Source organism: Manacus vitellinus, unplaced genomic scaffold (genome assembly GCF_001715985.3).
Source record: "Manacus vitellinus isolate BGI_N305 unplaced genomic scaffold, ASM171598v3 scaffold_34_pilon, whole genome shotgun sequence".
Taxonomy (NCBI): Eukaryota; Metazoa; Chordata; class Aves; order Passeriformes; family Pipridae; genus Manacus; species Manacus vitellinus.
This window is the reverse complement of record NW_021940488.1, coordinates 1,425,277-1,443,855: the sequence shown is the minus strand read 5'-3', so window position 1 is coordinate 1,443,855 and position 18,579 is coordinate 1,425,277. Positions and strand designations below refer to the sequence as shown.

Here is an 18,579-nt window from a genome sequence, read left to right as displayed (position 1 = left end):
GCCTATTCCTTCTGTTCAAATATCTGCCAGCTCTCTTAATCAAAGTGAATCAGAAAATCCAATAGAGATGAAACAATTATTTAACTGCAGTTTGAAATCTAACCCTATTCAGTGTTTTATTACGTGGATTTCTAAGAAGTTTCTTTACCTATTTGTACTGACACCCTGTATTCCTGTAATACAGATGCTAAAGATAAGAGAGTTACAGTAGCATGAGGATTTATTTCCAAAATCCTCTCCCAGAATAAGTGTTAAGAACCTGCAGCCAATCTAAACACATTTTGTCAGCATCATCAAAACCATGTTTTTCTTAACCAGAAGACCACCAGGCTGGAAAGAACTTCTAAACTTCAAAACCTGGTTCTTTCAAACTGTTTTTCAGCAAGGGTTTAGTGATATCAATGTACTCTTCTAAACTCAACTTTGGTAACCAGAGAGCTGCCACATTCTTCCTCCACATTTCAAATTGTTAATGTAAGATGAGGTTTAGTTTCAAACTTCTTGCAGGATTTTTCTTAAAGGTGCCTGCCAGTATTAAATGACATTTCAGAACAATGGCCTTCCTGTCTACGATGGATTTATTCTCTTTTTCCATTGCAGAGAATGCTGGTTATCCTTGTTAAGCCTTAATAAGTAAATTAAGTAACATGCGCTTTGCAAACTCAGAACAACTAAAAAAGGCCACCCCTAACAAAGCACCAGAGAGTTGCAAAAACAAATAAATGGAAATAGAAAAACTTACTGTGGCCTGTCAACTATTATTTTCTTAACAAAGTGCCCAAGGACCAACCAAAAGCATTTCCCATGATGTTTTTCAGTGACATTGGACTTACTTCAGTGTGCATTCAGCAAAGCTTTTCCACAGTAACCATATAAGTATTTCTATCTGGCATTGCCTGCACTTTTCCCTTATTTTTAAGGCTAAAATTCACATGGGAAAACATCAAATGGGTTCCCCTTCATCCATCTTGCCCTGGTCCCTGCTCGCCCACCCCCAGGTTCCTGCTTTTGGGGCAATGCACAACAAGGAACTTCCCACCATCAGGAGTGTTACAACATCAAGAAAAAGCATTTGAGATTTCTGAAAACCAAGATGAAATCAGGAAGAAGACACAGCTCCACCACACTCCTCCCCATCCTCTTCCATTTGAACTGGGACAACCTCCCAGGGGACCCTGCACAGTTGCCTCAACAGGCCAAAGTCTGGTCTCCAAAAGCCCAAGGCAGTTCTACTGACCCTCTCCTTACTTGTCCAAGAATTGAAAACTTTTTATCCTTTCACAATTGTTATTTAGCAATACCAAAAAACCAAAACAAACCAACACTGATTTCCACAAAATCACAACACTTTTGATGTGGTTTTCAAGTCAAATCGCAATGCGTTCTTGTAGAAATCCAGCAAGCCCCATTTGCAGTGTCACAGAAAAAGAGCAAAATAATTTCAAGTCAATATTTATTAAAAATTAACAAGTCACAGTATTTTTAAATGTGCATTGTAATAATCACACCTTACAAACCACGGACTCATTTAAGGTAATTAATTCAATTATTTTAAAGGCAATATGTCAGCCCTCCCAGCCTTACACAAATGGAACCTCATCAACAATCCTGTCTTTAGGATAACTTGGTTCAACATGTATTCTGCTTAATTCCAGATTAGAAATTAGTTTTGCAATTATAACAATTATAAAGCCCAGATCATATTAAAAGTTACCATGTAGGCTTTCTATATTTATGTTATATCTATATGCCATGACCACACATTTTAAGTTAGTGGTTACAGCCTCCATCTGGAATATAAGACTGAGCTGGGAACAAAGACACAATATGCAGTTCCTTCAGGCACAAGACTCCTCATTTACATCAGGCAAGAAAAAGTTCATGCTACTGTCACTTCAAAAAGTTTAAAATCTAAAAAACTTACGGACTATTCTTACATAGTTTAATTTTGTGCTTTTAAGACTGAAGTTTTCAAGCTTTTTCAAATTAGGATGGTTAAACTTTCAGGATTTAAATTAAAACCAACACTTGAATATTACCACATAGGTGACATTAAAATCAGAGTGGAGTCACCACTTTCATTTATAAATTAACCATCTGAAGAACCATTTCATTACTTTTGCTACACCTCTTTTATCGACACGTTGCTGGTACTGGGTCAGCTCAAGATACTGCAGTCTGAGGGGATCCTGCCAACTTGCTTCTCAAGGCCTGGTAAAAGCACTTGGATTTAAATGTGTGGGAGAATTTTTGTTTCAAGAAGTGTTACGAGTAGCAGTGCTAGCCATGAACACCAGACGCCTGCTGCACACAGGTTACTACAGCTCTCCTCCAGCCCCACAGAAAGCTCGGGGTGGGCACAGTGCCTCCTGCTCACACCTGTCCTGCTCTCAACTCTACCACAGGACTGGAGGCCAAGGATGTGCACGATGCTCCTGCTCTCTCCACTCAGTGTTTTCCCAGATGACAGAACATTCTCCTGTACGCCTGGCAGGCGACAGGAGTAAAGGCAGCTTCCCACTCCTTTTGGGATGACTCATCAGCAGGAACAGGGAGAGAGAACACACTCCTACCCAGTCAATGAAATCTTTACAGGTAATATCTTATTAAGAGTCCTACTTCAAGGAATAAACATACTGTCTATTTCATATGGCAAATTAGAAAAATAGATCTATGACATCCTCCCACTAAATTCTAAACAAATCAGCAGTGAGGATGCTGACATTTAAACCCAAGTGCTCTCATCAGGCCTTGAGAAACAAACTGGGCACGATCCCCCTCAGACTGCAGTATCTCAGGCTAAGGATACAGTACTAGGAGTGTGTGGATAAAAGAGGGGTTGAATGTATCAAGGCACACAAAGTATTGCCCAGCTGTTTTGGCCACAGCTGATCCACACAGGGGCACTTCGAGCAGAAGCGTGGCTTGGGCTGCTCCCACATTCAGACAATAATTACACAACCACCTCTGAACTATCCACCTCAATCCTCTTCCTGGGCTTCCCTCTGACTTTGTTGACTGGAACAGCACATAGAGCACTCACTGAAAATCACCCCATCATCTGAGCTGTGCAGCATCTCATACCCAGGCCTAACTAAATCCTCTGAATCATCATCTTGCAGTGCCTCACTGAGTGCACAGCGGATGAAGGTTAACGCAGTTATCCTTCCCTCAGCAAAATGACAGATGTGCTTCCTTTGAGATGACATTTAAAGGATCAGTAAGCTTTCAGTCCTTTCTCTTAGCCAATTTCAAAGCCAAATTTCTATATGTGGATATTCCAGGAGGTACAGTTCACTAAGGCCCTCAGAACTGAGACACAGAATCAGTTTTAATGGTAAAGTGCATTTCACTAGGTTGTGCACATATTATACATTCTACATACTGGTAATAACTATGATCAGGTATAAGGCTGACCACTTTATTTAATTTCCAGTATTTATTAAAATATTTGCAAAAGTGCCTTACAGTTTGAGATCAGTACTGTAAATTTTTTGTGGTTTAAAAAGGGTTGCCACCATCAGCAAAACCCACAAGTTTTTAGCAGTTTAAAGTGATGCTGTTATGGATTTAAATTGATATATCCTTGATCGGACTATTTTTCTGTCTATTCACACAGATTTTACAAACATACAGGAAATCTTCCCCAAGGAGCAGTTTCTCATTACTTTGTCTTTTATTTGTACCAATAGCTGGAAGTTTGGCTACAGAGTGGAATCTTCTGGCTGGGTTCTGTGGCATGGCAAGAGAGATGGAGAAGTAGCAATTTACAAATCTTTCCTGAGCACTAATAATTGTACTCATTTAAATAAGTATTAAAAAGAAATGATACCAGACAGGGACAGCAAGCAGAAAAAGAGGGAAAAAAAAATCCTGAGCTGAGGAACTCCTGGGCTTTTTCTGCTGTCAGTTTAAGATTGTCATCTTCCAACCACTAGCAAAAGTTTCAGTACCTAAAGAATTCAGGGAATTAAACACAAATTAAATAAAGAGAATTAAAGCAAAATGTCACTGCTAAGTATTCATTGGGAGACTGTGCCCATGTACCAGACAGAAAAAGAGTAAGCAGCTTCCTGATTAAGGTTACTGAAAACAATATTCAGAGTAACTACTTCCAGCTGAGTATGAACATTTGCTATGCTGCAACCTACCAATTTGAATTTCAAGGACAACATTTTACAGATTAATAACATCCTATCACTAAGTACAGAACAAAAGAGGAGAGAGGATTTCAAGCTTCCTTCAGGTCCTGCTTTCTTGTTTTGGTAACAAACTGAGGCACAGAAGAGTACAGAACCTTGGAAATCGTTTTTAATTTTTAGGGAAGAAAGTTTACCCAGGTGCCTCCAGTGTATCCCAGCATAAAAAGCAACTGACTTACTGCCCTTTTTGAGCATAACTTTCAGGAATAAATAAATTTTCATGCACTGGCCCTTAAGCAGCTTAAGCATGCTCCCCAGTTACTAAATACATGCTAAAATAACATTTTCCACAAATCTTCAAAGCACTTTAGTGCTTGCACTAACCCTGTTCAGTGGCTTTATGGCTGGACACTTACTCCCAATCCACACCACACAGTGTCTTGCCTTGCCAATGTATTCTTAAATATATAGTAAGAAGAAACTGTATCAGAAAAAAAAAGAAGATAATTACAAAAACAGGAGAAAAGCACCCCTTGTTCTTCACCTAGACCATCACACACTCACAGCTACCACACCAATCACTGCCAGGCCTCTAACAGGCACCAGCTAAAGAGAAAACTACCTCCATGGTATGAAAGCTTTCTACAAAAGAGTCAAAACCAAGCTTAGAAACCCTGTGCAACCAGGTGCTCTGACTTCCTGAAGAATTCTAACCAAACGATATTTTAAAACCCTATGTAGAGGCTTCATGGTTCTCATCTGCACTTCTCAGTATCCTCCAAAAAAAAAAAGGGGGGGGAAGAATTTAAGGGAAATATTTCATACATTTATCACTTAAAACATGTAAAAATAACTTTGCAATGCAAGACACCTTGCTCCAAATATTACTCATTTTATTACAAGACAAATCAATACATTGAGTCTCAAGATGGGTTAAAAACATAAGGACAAAATAAAGCTAAAAGTCAAAAAGCCATAAAAAATGATATAAAATGAGATAAAAACAAATTACAATGATGTAACATTTAAGAATATAGAATTTTTTATTATGAAATACATCACAGAGAATTAGCTTGTCAATGATTTATCACATATTCAAAAGAAAGTTGTTCAGAAGCAAAGAAACAAGCGGATGTTGTTGGAAGCAATTAGAAGAAAATTTAGTGGACATGAAAATATACATGCATGATGAAATGCAATTAACTGTGTAAAACTCTCAACAGGTGAAGGCAAGAAAATGTCTCTCCTTCTTTTCCCATTTAAATCACAACCCTCTCCATTAGCAAATATGAAAACAGAACAGTTGCCTCTTTATATTCCACAAATAAACAGCTTACACCATGTCAAGTCTGCCACCTTTCTACACTGTAGTTATCAAAACAGATGGACTTACAGAGCACAGCCACAGCTCCGGATTCAAACATGAGACATTCCTCTCTGTTCCTAGTTTCCACGATCACACTGAAGGGAAGCGGATCCAGCTTGTGATAGACACGGTATCCTTTACTGAAAGCCATTTTGCCCCGATCACAGGCAGCCCTGTCCAACACAAGATGATGTCTGTTAGTGAAACCTCCCCCGTGCTTCCAGACACCTCCCGCAAAGCAGGTCTGACCCACGTCGTTCCTGGGGATTTTATGTGTTTATCAAACAACAACAAAAAGACCTGCTCCCTCTTTCTACCTCATGAGACTTATTTTATCTCGTGTTCCAAAACAAATGTAAGGTTTATCTGAAGACGACATAAGAATGTTTCAAAGCCAGACGTACTCAAAGAAACGCCTTAAAAATTTTTAACAGCTTCTTGGAGACGAAAATTTCATAGAATCCCAGACTGGTTTGGGTTGGAAGGGACATTAAAGTCCATCCAGTTCCACCCCCTGTCATGGGCAGGGACACCTTCCACTAGACCAGGTCGCTCCAAGCCCTGTCCATCTGGCCCTGAACTCTTCCAGAGATGGAGCAGCCACAGCTTCTCTGGGCAATCTGTGCCAGGGCCTCACCACCCTCACAGGGAAGAATCTCTTCCCAACATCTAATCCAAACTAGTCTCACTCACTTTAAAGCAATTTTTTTTCACTCTCTTTGAGTTTAAAGCAATTTCTTTCACAATACTTAGTAAATAGGATTTCTTCTTAAGGAAAAAAAAAAGAAAAATGAGCTTTTCCAGCTACCACCAATATAGAAGGAAGAATGGCAAGTATGCTAATGATAAACTAATGCCTAAAGCAGAGGGGCAGAAGTCTGGCCAGGCCTCAATTTTTGTATCTATTTTACTAATTCTGACCTTGTACAGAAAGATGATATATTTTAAACACTGAAGCCACCAAGACATCTTAAAAGATTTTACAGAAACGTTAACCTATTTTTGTTTTGTTGTTTGTTTGGTTGGGGTTTTTTTCCCTTTTTTTCACTGAAAGCAGGGTTTGGTTTGGATTTAAACCCTGCCCTGCAGTGGCTGAAACATCGCAGCACCACAGCAGTGGCGCTGCCCGTCAGCCGCGGGGGTGAGACCTTAAAAATAATAACAATTTAAAAAGCAGACACCCCACGCAGCAAGAAACTAAACAAACGCGAGAGCATCGTGATTCTTAAGGGCTGAAGGTCAGGAAGCCCACAGCGAAGGAGGACTGCTCCCGAACGGCAGAAAGCGGGGGTTTGTGCCCTCCCTTCCCGGCCGCTCCATGACCTCCAGGGCGGACACGCACTTCCCGGCTCGGGGCCACAGCCTCTACTCCCGCGCGGGCCGGCACATACCCAGGACATCCCCGGAACATCCCCGACGTACATCCCCGCACGGCGCGGCAGCGCCTGCTTACCATCTTGCCCTGTGCGCACGGCGGCGCCCGCCGCGAGCCCCCCGCGGTCGCGATATCGCGCCCCCCGGTGCCCAGTCCCGGCCTCCAGCCGCGCGGCGCGAGCGCTGCGCTCCGCTCCACGTCGGCCGCTACCAGCCCCGCCCCGCCCGTGCCTGCAGAAGCCGGCGGGAGCCGCTTCCTCCCGGCCCCGCGTCCTTCCGCACTGCGCCGCCCGCCCCGGAAGGCGGGGGCGGCACGGCGCGGAGGGCGGGCGCGGGCTGCGCGAAAGCGCGGCCGGGTGGGAGGCGATGGGCCTCCGTCCCTGCCGAGTGCTCCGTGCGAGGGAGCGAAACCCGAGGGGCAGGCGCGGGACGCCCTGTGTGAAGGGCGCCGGGCAACAGGGCTCTGTGAGGGCGGGCGCTGCCGGTGCCCGGGTGGGGTGGGAGCACGGAGAGCCGCCTAAAGCCGGCCTCTTCCCGGCAGCGGGAGTGGAACCACGGAATGTCCTGAGCTTGAAGGATGATCCACGGGGATCACCGCAGTCCGACTGCTGGCCCTGCACAGGACACCCCAGCAATCCCTCTGTCACTGAAAATAGTCGGGAAGAAATGAAACCCTCCAGCACTACCTTTTAAGTGTTGATGAGCCAGGCATTACTTTATTCTGGCCAGAAACAGGTAGCGAATCATTCCAGCTACCTATGACCCTTTCAAGACTTTTCATGTATTTATACATTTTAGCAAATAAATTAATGTTCATTGGTTCTAAGTTACCCGTTTCTCTTCATTTAATTAGTGTTCTATTCTTCACTGACTAATTTTGGTCCTCATTCTTTGTTCCTCTTATCCTTTTCCTTAGAGAGTCTCCAACTTGCAGGCTGTAATGTCTTTGTTATTGCCCTCTGAATCTTCTGGTTACTCCAACGTGTCTTTGAAGGACCATAAATTTAAGATCCCAGGTGTTCAATCCTCAGCTCTGTCAAGCTTTGTTTATTGAAGCTTATTAGAGTTTCAATAGCTACAATCCAGAGAAACTCAAAGCTTTGGTGATTTAAAGATCAAATCGACAAGAGCCTGTAAGAGGAAAAGAACTTAGCTACCTGCTACCACTAATTAAAATTTTGGGAAAGTTGTATCATTTCCAACAATTCACCCCTTTGGAAGTGATCTTAACTATTCCTTCTAAGATTATTTCCACTTGACTTCACTGAGTATTTAGCAAGACTTAAGACACTAAAATACAATAATAATTATTAATAATTTCCAGCACAAGCAATCTCTGGATGTATTAAATTTTGGAGCACAGATTCAAATTTCAAAGTTGGCCTTCTGAAAGTGGATGACAGTGCTTTTCCTTGTGAAGGAAAGCACCTACACCAGTGTTGGTGGTGCAGATGAGAGGTTGCCCAGGGAAGGTAAAGGGAAGCAACAGCTTTCTTTCCTGGCACCTTTAGATCTTATTGGCTCCACAATGAATTCGCATCCCTTGTGTTGCACCACACAGCCCCTGGAGCTCTGCCCTTTGCTTCTCAGCTCTCTGTACCATCGTAGTCTTTCACTATCACAGAGCCTAGCTTCAAAACTGAAAATATCCAGCAGCTGCTCCCACACAAAAGGTCCTGGAACAAAAAGCTGGCCTTGACCTTCCCCTTGCAGCCTGTACACTACAGCAAACACCCTGGTTCCCTCTACTTTCCCTCTCAGCTATAGACACCATCACATTCTCTCAATCTAAAAAACTAAACCAAAAAGTTTCCATCTACATCTTGCACAGAAAAATGTGCCAGGGCAGGAGCAGTTGCTGGACCACCCCACTCCTCACAGCCTAACACTGGGGCTCTGTACTTTTCTTCCCAGCTAGAAATGCCATCTAATTCCTTACAGTCTCACAAGTCCCCCTCCCAATTTGAGTCATCAAGCCACTGCTCCCAAAAATAAGGTTCTAGAATAAAAGGACAGCAAAAAATTATGGCAGTACATTTATTTACGCAAAGAAAGCACTTGGTGCTCGTGTTGTTGGTGCAGATGAGAGGCTGCCCAGGGGATGTAAAGACCAGCTTTTTGTCCTGGCATCTCCAGTGTGGGAGCAACCCCCTGACATACTCTGTTTGCAGGTGCCATCCAAAGTTTGAATGTGGGCTCCTGAAACAGAATAACACTATGGGTGCAGCCAGATCCCCCCTCATAGAGCTGTCCTGCACTATCACCAGGGCCAGCACTGGGGCCAACAACAGGTCAGGGACCTCCAAAACCCTGCAACCCCCAAAACACACTCAGGGAGCTCCAAACCTCCCCACGTCTCCCATAAAATCCCTCTCCAACTCCCAATCTCTCTTGTCCCTTTCCCCAGCCTCCCCCAACCCTCCTGCTCAGGACACACCCAAACCCCTCTATGCCCCTGAAGTACCCTCACAGGCCCATTTCGAAGCCTCTGTGCCCCCAGATCCCCTCTCAGGACCCCCCAAACCCCTCTATGTTCCCCAAATCCCCTCTCAGGACCACCCTAAATCCCTCAGTGCCTCTCAAATCCTTTCTCAGGACACCCCAAACTCCTTTGTTAGGAGGTACCTGACCCGCCCCCCCAGGTCTAATGGGGTTGGGGGCCCTGGGCCTTATAGGGGTGCCTGACACACCCCCCAGGGCATATGAGGGTCACATATATTTTGTATAGGGGGTCATACATAATTTATATAATCTCATCCCTATGGGGCAACCCTGGGTCCCCTAGGTGGATTGGAGGGTGTCCTTCTGGGGGGCCCACATCCCTATAGGGTGCCCTACACACTCCTCCCCAATGCTTTTTTAATGACTCCTCATTATAAAATAATTAGAGAAAAATCCACAGTGATGGGGGTGTGGCTCCTGCCTGTCTGTCACAATAGGGAGATATGGGTTGGGGACCCCAAAAATACCCTCTGGGACCCCCCAAGTGCCCCCCAGACCCTTCTGTAGCTCCTAAACTGTGAACGGGGACCCTCTGGGACCACAATCCCAGGTCTGGGATGACATCATGGAGACATCATGGTGACATTGCCCTCCAATACTGTGTTGGCACATGTTGGTGATGATCCTGAAAAACTGGGGTAAATTTGACTATGTGACTCCTGGTGACCCCATGACCTGGGAGATTCTGCAATCGCAGATAGCCTCGTTAGGAACTGACCATGGGGAAAACAACCAGAAAATGGGTCTGTAGAATACAACACAATTTTACAGTCAGTGTCATTTTGTAGGAGGCAGGAAAAAATGGGATGCAGTCCCTGAGGGAGATTTTTTGCTTTAAAAACTAACCGGGATGTAAAGAAAAATGGGGTCATGCTGCAGGAATCCCAAAGGAACACAGAGTGTGATTAAAACCAGGATGGCAACTTGTCATCCCAACTGGGGGCACATTCAGGCTCTCATGTCCTAGCAGAGTCCTGTGAGGAATGGACACAGCTTAGAAAAGGCTCAAGAAGGAGGTGTTAGGAAAACAGAAGGGTTAGATCAAAAGAGGCAGGAATTGTAGCAGGAATTGGGCTGGACTGAAGGGGACCTCTATTTTATGTAAAATGCACAATTCCCTGTTCCTGAGGAATTCCAGGTGCACAGTCTGCTCCAGGGGCTTCCAAATAATGGGAGGACGGAAAGTGCTGGGCTACAGCTGGGAGCAGCAACAGGTAGAATTGCTGCTCCTGCCTCAGGGATAGTGGAAGAGACTCCAGGGATGGCAGGGTGTGGTCAGCCAGGGATCTCAATTCAGCCCAGCAATGCCAAATGCCTTGGTATTTAAGCAGCCAAACCCAACAGCCTCCAGCCCTGCACTGGAGGGCACCTGGCCCTGCTTGTTGTGTCTGGTAAATCAGAGGGACACATTTCTCTTTTCCTGTCTGCTGGGATTAACTCCCTGGGAAATGCTTTCTTTTACACTCCAGTCTGGCCCTACATGTGTCTGCTGGAAAATGGTAGAGGTGAAGGAGTGAATGGCCAGGTTAATTTGGGATAACAGAGCTGTGTTTGGCTGTGCTGAGAGGTGCAGGTCAGTCATTATTTGTCTGAGGATTGGTTTGAGGGTTCAGGACCCCAGGGAGCCGAGCTCTTGGTGTATTTCCAGCTCTCCCAGGGATGGATCTGATGCAGGGTTGGGTGACAGTCTTGAGCTGGGCTTACTGCAGGCACTGGCCACAGCACAGATGCAGTGGAGGACTGGGAGGATTTGGGATTTTTTGGAGTCTTCTTTGGGACTTCTTGGACATGAGGGATGGGCTGGATGGAGTGATGAGCTTATGCGCATGTCCACACAGTTGTACAGGTCACTGGGATCTGGTTAAAACTCCAGTTACCCTTGTGTTCAGGAATGCAGGGTCTGAGGGATTGTATTTCCCTGTGGGTTTCCAGGACACCAGGAATAAAGAGGAAACATGGTGCCAGACTTTGTGTTTGCTCCTATTAAAGCAGCACTGTGTTTTCACCCTGAAATTTGGGGTAGTTTTGTTTAGGATTCTTTTTCCCAATTGAATCAGGCCTTCCATGAACAGCCCATGTTGTCCTACACGACTGCTTTGGTTAAGGGTGTAGGAAGACGTTCCCCCTGGAAGTGACCAAGCAACTCATTAGGACAATGCCCTATTTGCAAATAGGGGCAAATTGCAAATGCCCTATTTGCAAACTGGGGGGCTGAGAGGGGCCAGGCAATGTTGAAACCAGTCTGGCTTCAAGCCCAAATTAACATCTTTTCGATTAATGGAAACTGGTTTTATTGAAATGTCCGAGGTGCCACATGCTTTCCCCAGCAAGAGCTCAGAGTCAGCCCTGTGCAAAGTGGTTTAGTGCCAATTTTCCTGATCCCTCAAGTGCACCAGTGCACTTGCACCCAAACATGCCCAAGGTGCCAAGTGCCGGCAGGAGGCAAATACAGAGGGTGCACAGGAGGAGTTTGCACTGAACCTGTAATCCCAGACCTGGAGCTGTGTTTTATACATCCCAGGAGATTCTGCCTCACTCAAACACTGTTTGAAGATCAGCATCCCTCCTGCTCCCTTGGACTTGTTGCTCTTCCCCAATATTATTATGATTATTGTTGTAAGTAACCCCTCCTTTTCTTCCGTAACCCTTTGCTTCCCAGAGATGGTGCTGTAGGAAAGACTCTCCAGCCTGGGGAAGGTGCTTTTGGCTCCCACCACATTCCCAGTCCCCGGGACCAGCAGGATCTGTGCTGACCCCAACAGATCAGGCAGAGGTGTCTTTCCTTCCTTACCTGCTACAGTCTGGCTTTTCAGGGGGTCTCTGGTGGTCTGAGGGAGAAGTTCATGGAGGAACCAACTGTACTCATCCCACTCTGCACTGCATGTTCTTCTCAGGTAGATGTACACTGAAGCACTTTCAGTCTGGCAGAGTCCAGAGTGTCTACTACAGCTCCTGTAGAGTAAAACAGGCCAAGGCAAAACCAGTTACTGGATTAGCCCTTCTCTTTGCAGCCTTTCAACTACACACTACACCCTGGGGCTCTGCTCTTTCCTTTTCACATAGATGGACTCTCACCTTCTCTTGCACTATTGCACATCTGACTTGCTAACCCTAAGAAGTCCAGCAGCTGAACCCATGCCTGTTCTTTCCCTGTGCAATGTGGGGTGTGTACAGTTTAAAGGCTGCAAGGGGAAAGTGACTGTGACTTAATTAGGAGTGCCTCGAAATTTGCAATTAGAAGGGGTAGGTCAGCGAAAGCTTTCTCTCTTGGCACACTTCTCTTTTTTGGGCTGTATCTGGAAACTGCTCAGTTTCGATCTAGGCTGTAAGACTGAGAGTTTGGATGGTAGGAATAGGTGAGAAGTGTCTTTGGTTTCTGGGAAAGAGTAAAATCAGCTGTGAGTTTTCCTTCTTGGACATTTGGCGTGGGCTCAGCTGCTGGACTCTTTCTGGTTAGCAAGTGAGATCTGCGAGAGTGAAGAGCAGGTGAGAGTCCATCTATGGGAAAAGGAAAGTACTTAGATATTGTCTTAGTTTAATGAGACAAAAACGTTTGCTAAGAAGGGCGAGATAGAAGAAAAAACAAGCTCCTCCTTCTGAGTAACTATAACTTCGAAATTAGAGGCTCCAGTCGAGAAGGTGCGGAAAATAACAGCTCTTTAGTAAAGAATACGCATACATATATACACAGGTAACACCACAAAACAAGCAGCAGCCCCGTACCCAAACTCCCACCGAAAACAAGGAGCCGCTTTTCGCCCCTCGGCGCAGTTCCAGCCACGGCCAGCAGGGGGCGCTGCCGGGCCCGGGAGGTGCCGGTTTTTGGGAAGGAGGGAGCGGTTCCCACTTCCAGCCGAGCCCACGCGGCAAAGGGCGGATTCAGCCGCGGCAGCCGGGCCGAGACCCCAGGGCGAGCCCCCCACAGGGACTGTCTGGCTGTATCGCCGCGCCCGGGGCTCTAGAGCGCAGACGCGGCAAGGGACGGAGGTGCCGGTCCGTCCAGCGAAAAGCGGGGAGAGGGGGGGACAAAAAAAAAAATCCGAAGACCTTCTCTCCACACCCAGGAGGAAACTAAAGTGCAGTCCCCTGAAAAAAAAACCCTCTCCCGAAGCCATTATAAACTTAATCCAGGTGGGATTGCAGGGATTGACCCCAGGTAAAGGTTTGATCCTCCGTGTTCATTAAAGATGTTGAAATATTTCTGCTGGGATGCAGTTAGGATTCCAAAGATCAGGAATCACACTGCTTCTGGTATGTTTAAGGAGACAAGAAGGGAGAACACTCCCAAGCGAAGATAAGCTCACCCACTGATCCCGAAATAAAGGGATATTCGCTTTAAAAATTAAAGGATATTTCTATAAAAGGGTATTTTGCTGATGGAGAAGGTTTTTCAATGAGCCTTCTGATCCCAACAGTTCTCTGGTGTGGTAAGAACTGGATTCTTATCTTTAAACCTGTGAAGATTTGTTTTACTCTGAATCATCATATTATCAGGGACAGAAACCCATATTCCATATTTTCATTCCAGAAAATGCTCACACCGGCTTGCGGATGGGGGGGGGGTCACCTCCTCTGACTAGCTGCGAGGTCTCCTTCGCTTTGGAAAAGGTTTGGCTGTGGATGCGGCAAGCTTCAAAATCCTGCCCTAATTATTGCCACACTCATTAATAACCTGTGACGACCCCTGGCAGCCTCCAGGTAGATCCAAACGGCAGGGGCCAGCGGGAGGCGCGAGACGTGCGTGGAGAGGGGAGCTCTCGCGAAGGGGGAGCTCGCGGCGGCCGCGTCCCGAACAGCAGAACCGGCGGCTGCAGACCCGGCGTGTAAAGGATCGGGCCGCGGCAAAGCCGGCCCGGGCGCGGCGCCGGGAAGCCGCGCAGGTTGCTCGGCGAGCAGAGCCGGCGGGAGCTCCCCGCAACCAGCCCGCGGCTGGAGAAGAGGCGCTTTTCTGCCTTCCAGTTCTCCCGCGGTTCCCGCAGAATCTGTTCCAGGGGTCCCCCTGCCCACTCGGGACCGGCACCCCGGGCACGGCGAGGCGCAGCCTCCTCCTCAGGTGGTTGCTTGGGTTTGTGGGGGGGCTGCTGAGCCTCGCCTTGCGCCTCTGTCAGCGAGAGCCCCCTCATGGTGGCATGGAAAAAATACAAGAGAATTTAAACTGTAACAGCTGGTGTTGGTGACTGTGACAGACCTGAATAATTAGAGGTTAATGGGGAATTATTCAGTGCACCAGAAGTGAGAGAGAAAATCAGCTTGATCAGACCCCATAGGGGTGGTTTATTGGAAGTGCCGATAAGGAATAACAGGAATTGCCACAGCCCCCATCTCTCAGTTTGGTCCCACCTGCCTGCACTGCTGCCCCTGGGAAGCGCTGCTCTTCCCAGCTGGAAAACCTAGAAACATTTCTTTTCTTACTTCCTAAAACCCCTCTCTGGAAACTTCTACTCTCCCATAATTCTCCTCAAACAGCGTCGTTTCTCCTTCTGTCTCTCCAGAAGTGGCATTGCTGCTCCCCGGCGTCTCCACAATTAATATAATTGATGCTGAGCCTCTCTGGGATGGTGAGAGGGTCCAGAGTGGGGTCAGGCCAGGGCTGGCCGTACCAGCACTGCCGCGCGCTGCAGTTGCTCATAGGACACGAACATGACCACATTCCAGGAGCCCAACCGCAGAAAGGATGGGATGAATCTGTGCCGGGAAAAGCAACACTGGAGAGGATGTACCAGGGACAATCCCCTCCCCAAAGCCCCGCTCGTGGGTTGGGATATCTGGAGTTCAGTGCCGCGTGGCCGCACGGCTGTCACGGCGAGTTTGTGGGTGTTCAGTGTGGTGTTCCCAACTCACCCCTTGTAGAGGCCGGCGAGGCCATCCTGCTTGAGCAGAGCCAGGAGGCAGCTCAGGGCATTCTGGTACTGCCCAGGGCTGGCGTTCATGTACCGTGTCTTCACCACATCTACTGGTGATGCCACCACCGTGGCGCAGAACCCAGCACCGAAGGCAGCCACGAAGTGGCATGGAACGTTGTCTAAAGGCAGGGAGGAGACAGGGTTGGATGTTATGGGGACAGGGAAGGCCCTGCCCGTGTCCCCCCTCATGGGATGTTGTCTAAAGGCAGGGAAGAGCCAAGGGTTGGATGTTGTTGGGACAGGGATGGCGCCTGGCTGCATCCCCTCTCATGTCATTGAGGATGTTGTGAGGACAAGGATAGCATCTGGCCGCATTCCCCTGTCACGGGACGTTGTCTAAACAGGGGGAAGAGCCAAGGGTTGGATGTTGTTGGGACAGAGAGGGCCCTGGCCATGTCATCCCTCACAGGATGTTGTCTAAAGGCAGGGAAGAGCTGGGGTTGGATGTTGTGGGGACAGGGAAGGCCGCAGCAGTGTCCCCCCATTCCATTCCCACCTGCCATGAGCCCCGTCCGCAGCAGCACATCCTTCAGGAGGTCGTAGGTGACGAGCTCCCCGCAGTTGATGATGGCATTGCGGGCAATGTTGGGCAGCGTTCCTGGGTAGGAGAGGGGGGGCATTGGGAATGGGGGTCACAGCTCCTCCTGGAGCACCCTGGACGGGTGCCCCAGCCCTGCTGTCCCCATCCTTGTCCCCTTCCTCTCCCCATTTCCATTTCCATTCCCATCCAATCCCTTCCCATCCCTTTCCCCCGTACCTCTCCAGAGCCCACGGACCCCTTCCTCCCTGGCGATGGTGCGATAGGCATCCACAGTGCCACTGTACCGGCGGGCCCCGTCCAGCTGTGCCCCGTTGGCTTGGAACCGGACCTTGACCACATCGGTGGGCTGGGCACAGGCCACAGCCACGGCCCCTGTGGTGCAGCCTGCCAGGAGCCGCGCAGCCAGGCCTGTGTCTGGAGAGGGCAGGTGCTGGGATCCCTGGCCCTGTGAGAACCCCAACCCCGTGGGGACCCCAGGGCAAGGGGGACCCTGGGCTGTGTGGGAACCCTGGACCTGCAGGGATCCTCAGCCCTGTGGGCACCCTGGGCTATGGGGGGACCCTGGGGCAAGTGGGGACCCCAGCGCTTCACCAAGGGTCATCTTGGGGGTTTGCGCCCCTCCAAGTGGATTGCTCACCCCACGGTGGGCTGTGCCCCTCCAGGGTAGGGTTGTGCATTGGGATGGGGGGGTGCAGGGATGTCTGGACCACCTGAACACTCACTCTCGGCACCCTTGGGGGTGTAGAGCTGCTTCACGGAGTCGTAGAGCCCAATGCGAATCGAGGCGAAGCTCATCTGGCGCTGCAGCCCGGCTGCCAACCCTCTGTACAGGCTGCGGGGTCCCTCTGTCCTCACCATGGTGCTCAGCGTCCCCAAGACACCCCGGTACTCCACAGAGCTGGTGGCCTGGGGGATCCTCACCTCGCCCTGGATCTGCAGGGTGCCAACCGTGTCACTGCGTCTTCCGTTCCCCTCCAAATGCCACCAGCTCTGGGGTGGAGCTGGCACAGGGAGTCCCACTGTCGCAGGGTGTTCCCTCTGCCCGTGGGATTTTGGGGGGCCCGGCGGGTCATACCTGCAGGCGCACTTTGGCGGTGTCCAGGGGGAAGGTGCAGAGGTCAGCGATGCATCCGGCCATCCCCGCGCTGACGAACTTCACGGCGGTGGTTGGGGGCACCTCGGGGGGCTTCAGACCCACCATGGTGGCAGAGGGGCTGGAGGGAGGGGAGGGGTTTGTGGGGGATCCAGGATGCTGCGACGGATGGGGCTTCACGCAGGTTTGGTGATGGAGGTGATGATGTGCCGGGGTGGTTTCTGCTGGCTTGGGACAACCCTAAAACCCATATCTGGCCCTGTTTCCTCGCTTGCATCCCCGGGGAAGTTGAGGCATGGGATTCACCCATTCCTTGCTCAGCATGGGAGTCACCCATTCCCACCCTCCCCTATCCCGCCCCAGCCATAATGGGGGTTGCTCAGTGAGAGCTTCTCCCGTGTCCCCCCCATGGCCTCACCGTAGGGACCTCAGCACCGCTTCTTGGCTCCTGCCTTGCTCAGGCAGCACTCTGAGAGCAACTCCTTGGCCCCACCCTTATATAGCACTCAGGATGACATTCCAGCAGCCACGGATTGGATCGGGTGACAGGGAAACTGAGTTCCCCCTGTGGCATTTGAGCTGATGGGAGTGGGGTCACCTGGTACCCATGACAGGGTTGTTGTTTCAACCCTCTGCCCACACTGAGGGCTCAGGCATGGGAAGCAGGGATCCTGCCCAAATCCCCAGCACCCGTTGGAGCAATGCTGTGGGGAAGCACCCAGCAATGTCAAGGTGGCCACTGGGACTGCAGGGATTGGGGAGGAATGTCAGGTTTTAACCTAAAAGTGCTCTAGGAAGAATGAGATGTAGAAAACGCCCAAAAAAACACCATCCCCACAACACCCTTCAGAGCATGGCTGGGCACTGGGGCTGAGGCTTCTGGGGAGGACAAGGCTCCAGACAAGAGGCTGGAGGCCAAGGTGGAGTGCAAAAATGCCCCTTTAACTCCAGTTTTAAAAACTTCATGTGTTTAACCCTTGGTGTTCCTCAGCACCACACTCACAAAGCCTGAAGGGATGGGCCACATCCCTCTGGATGTGCCAGGAACCTCCATGCTCACACCTGAGCTTGCCTTGCATAAGAGGGACTTTGAGTGGTCATGATGCCCTGAAACCACCTTTGCTCCATCCCTTGGGCTCCAGGAAAAAGCTGCCTGGCACTGACACCCTTTTCCAGTTGGCTCCTGCCCTTATTTTCCTGCCCGTCTGTGCCGCTGACCTAAACCCAAGAGGAAGGTGCTGTTTATCTCATGCCCGAGGGGTCAACACTTGTCACCTCCTCTGTGACAGTGTTCCCAGCCCAGCTGGCATCCTGCCTGGGTTTTTTTGGGAATGCAACTGGGAGAAAGCAGCCTGCAGGTCACTCCTGTCCCTGCAGGGGACACTGAGCATGTTTACCTCCCATCCTGACCCAGCAAGAGCAGGAGGCAAAGGGGCCGGGATCACAGGCAAGTTGTGCCAGCAGTGAATTAAACATTTAGGGTGTCCCCTGGGAAAAACAACACTACAGAGGGAGAAGGAAGTGGGGCTGCTGATCCTTTGGCTCCTTTAAACCCTGAATTCCATGTACGATTTGAAAAGCAGCTTGAATTGGGAGCAACTTGTCCCATGCAGCTGTGCTGCACAGTGATACTGAGTTCCTTGGCAAAGCAGTGACCC

General features: G+C 48.9%; 2 protein-coding genes across 2 annotated transcripts in view; both read right to left on the bottom strand.

Annotated features, from left to right (window-relative positions):
• Positions 1-12,450, bottom strand: part of SYNJ1 (synaptojanin 1) — a 54,755-nt gene extending 42,305 nt beyond the window's left edge. The window contains exons 1-2 of the mRNA XM_029961421.1: positions 12,176-12,450; positions 5,536-5,681 (exon numbers count right to left, since the gene is read on the bottom strand). Coding sequence (XP_029817281.1) covers positions 5,536-5,659 — 124 coding nt within the window. The 5' untranslated portion in view covers positions 5,660-5,681; positions 12,176-12,450. The remainder of the gene's footprint in view (positions 1-5,535; positions 5,682-12,175) is intronic.
• Positions 12,451-14,629: 2,179 nt separating this feature from the next.
• On the bottom strand, positions 14,630-17,371 carry UCP3 (uncoupling protein 3). Its single transcript, XM_008927336.3, has 7 exons — positions 17,340-17,371; positions 16,904-17,042; positions 16,551-16,761; positions 16,045-16,242; positions 15,784-15,885; positions 15,226-15,406; positions 14,630-15,069 (listed from the first exon to the last, which is right to left on the bottom strand). Exons 2-7 carry the CDS (start codon positions 17,027-17,029, stop codon positions 14,964-14,966), a joined length of 924 nt encoding a protein of 307 aa, XP_008925584.1. The 5' UTR covers positions 17,030-17,042; positions 17,340-17,371; the 3' UTR covers positions 14,630-14,963.
• Positions 17,372-18,579: the final 1,208 nt, after the last annotated feature.

What these genes read in the sequence shown, in the direction of transcription:
- UCP3 (XM_008927336.3), bottom strand. Translation starts at nt 17,029, where the DNA reads ATGGTGGGTCTGAAGCCCCCCGAGGTGCCCCCAACCACCGCCGTGAAG. An exon ending in CACCCCCAAGGGTGCCGAGA is followed by an intron (nt 16,243 to 16,550) that starts GTGAGTGTTCAG and finishes TGCCCTCTCCAG; the next exon opens with ACACAGGCCTGGCTGCGCGG. An exon ending in GGTCCGTGGGCTCTGGAGAG is followed by an intron (nt 15,886 to 16,044) that starts GTACGGGGGAAA and finishes TCTCCTACCCAG; the next exon opens with GAACGCTGCCCAACATTGCC.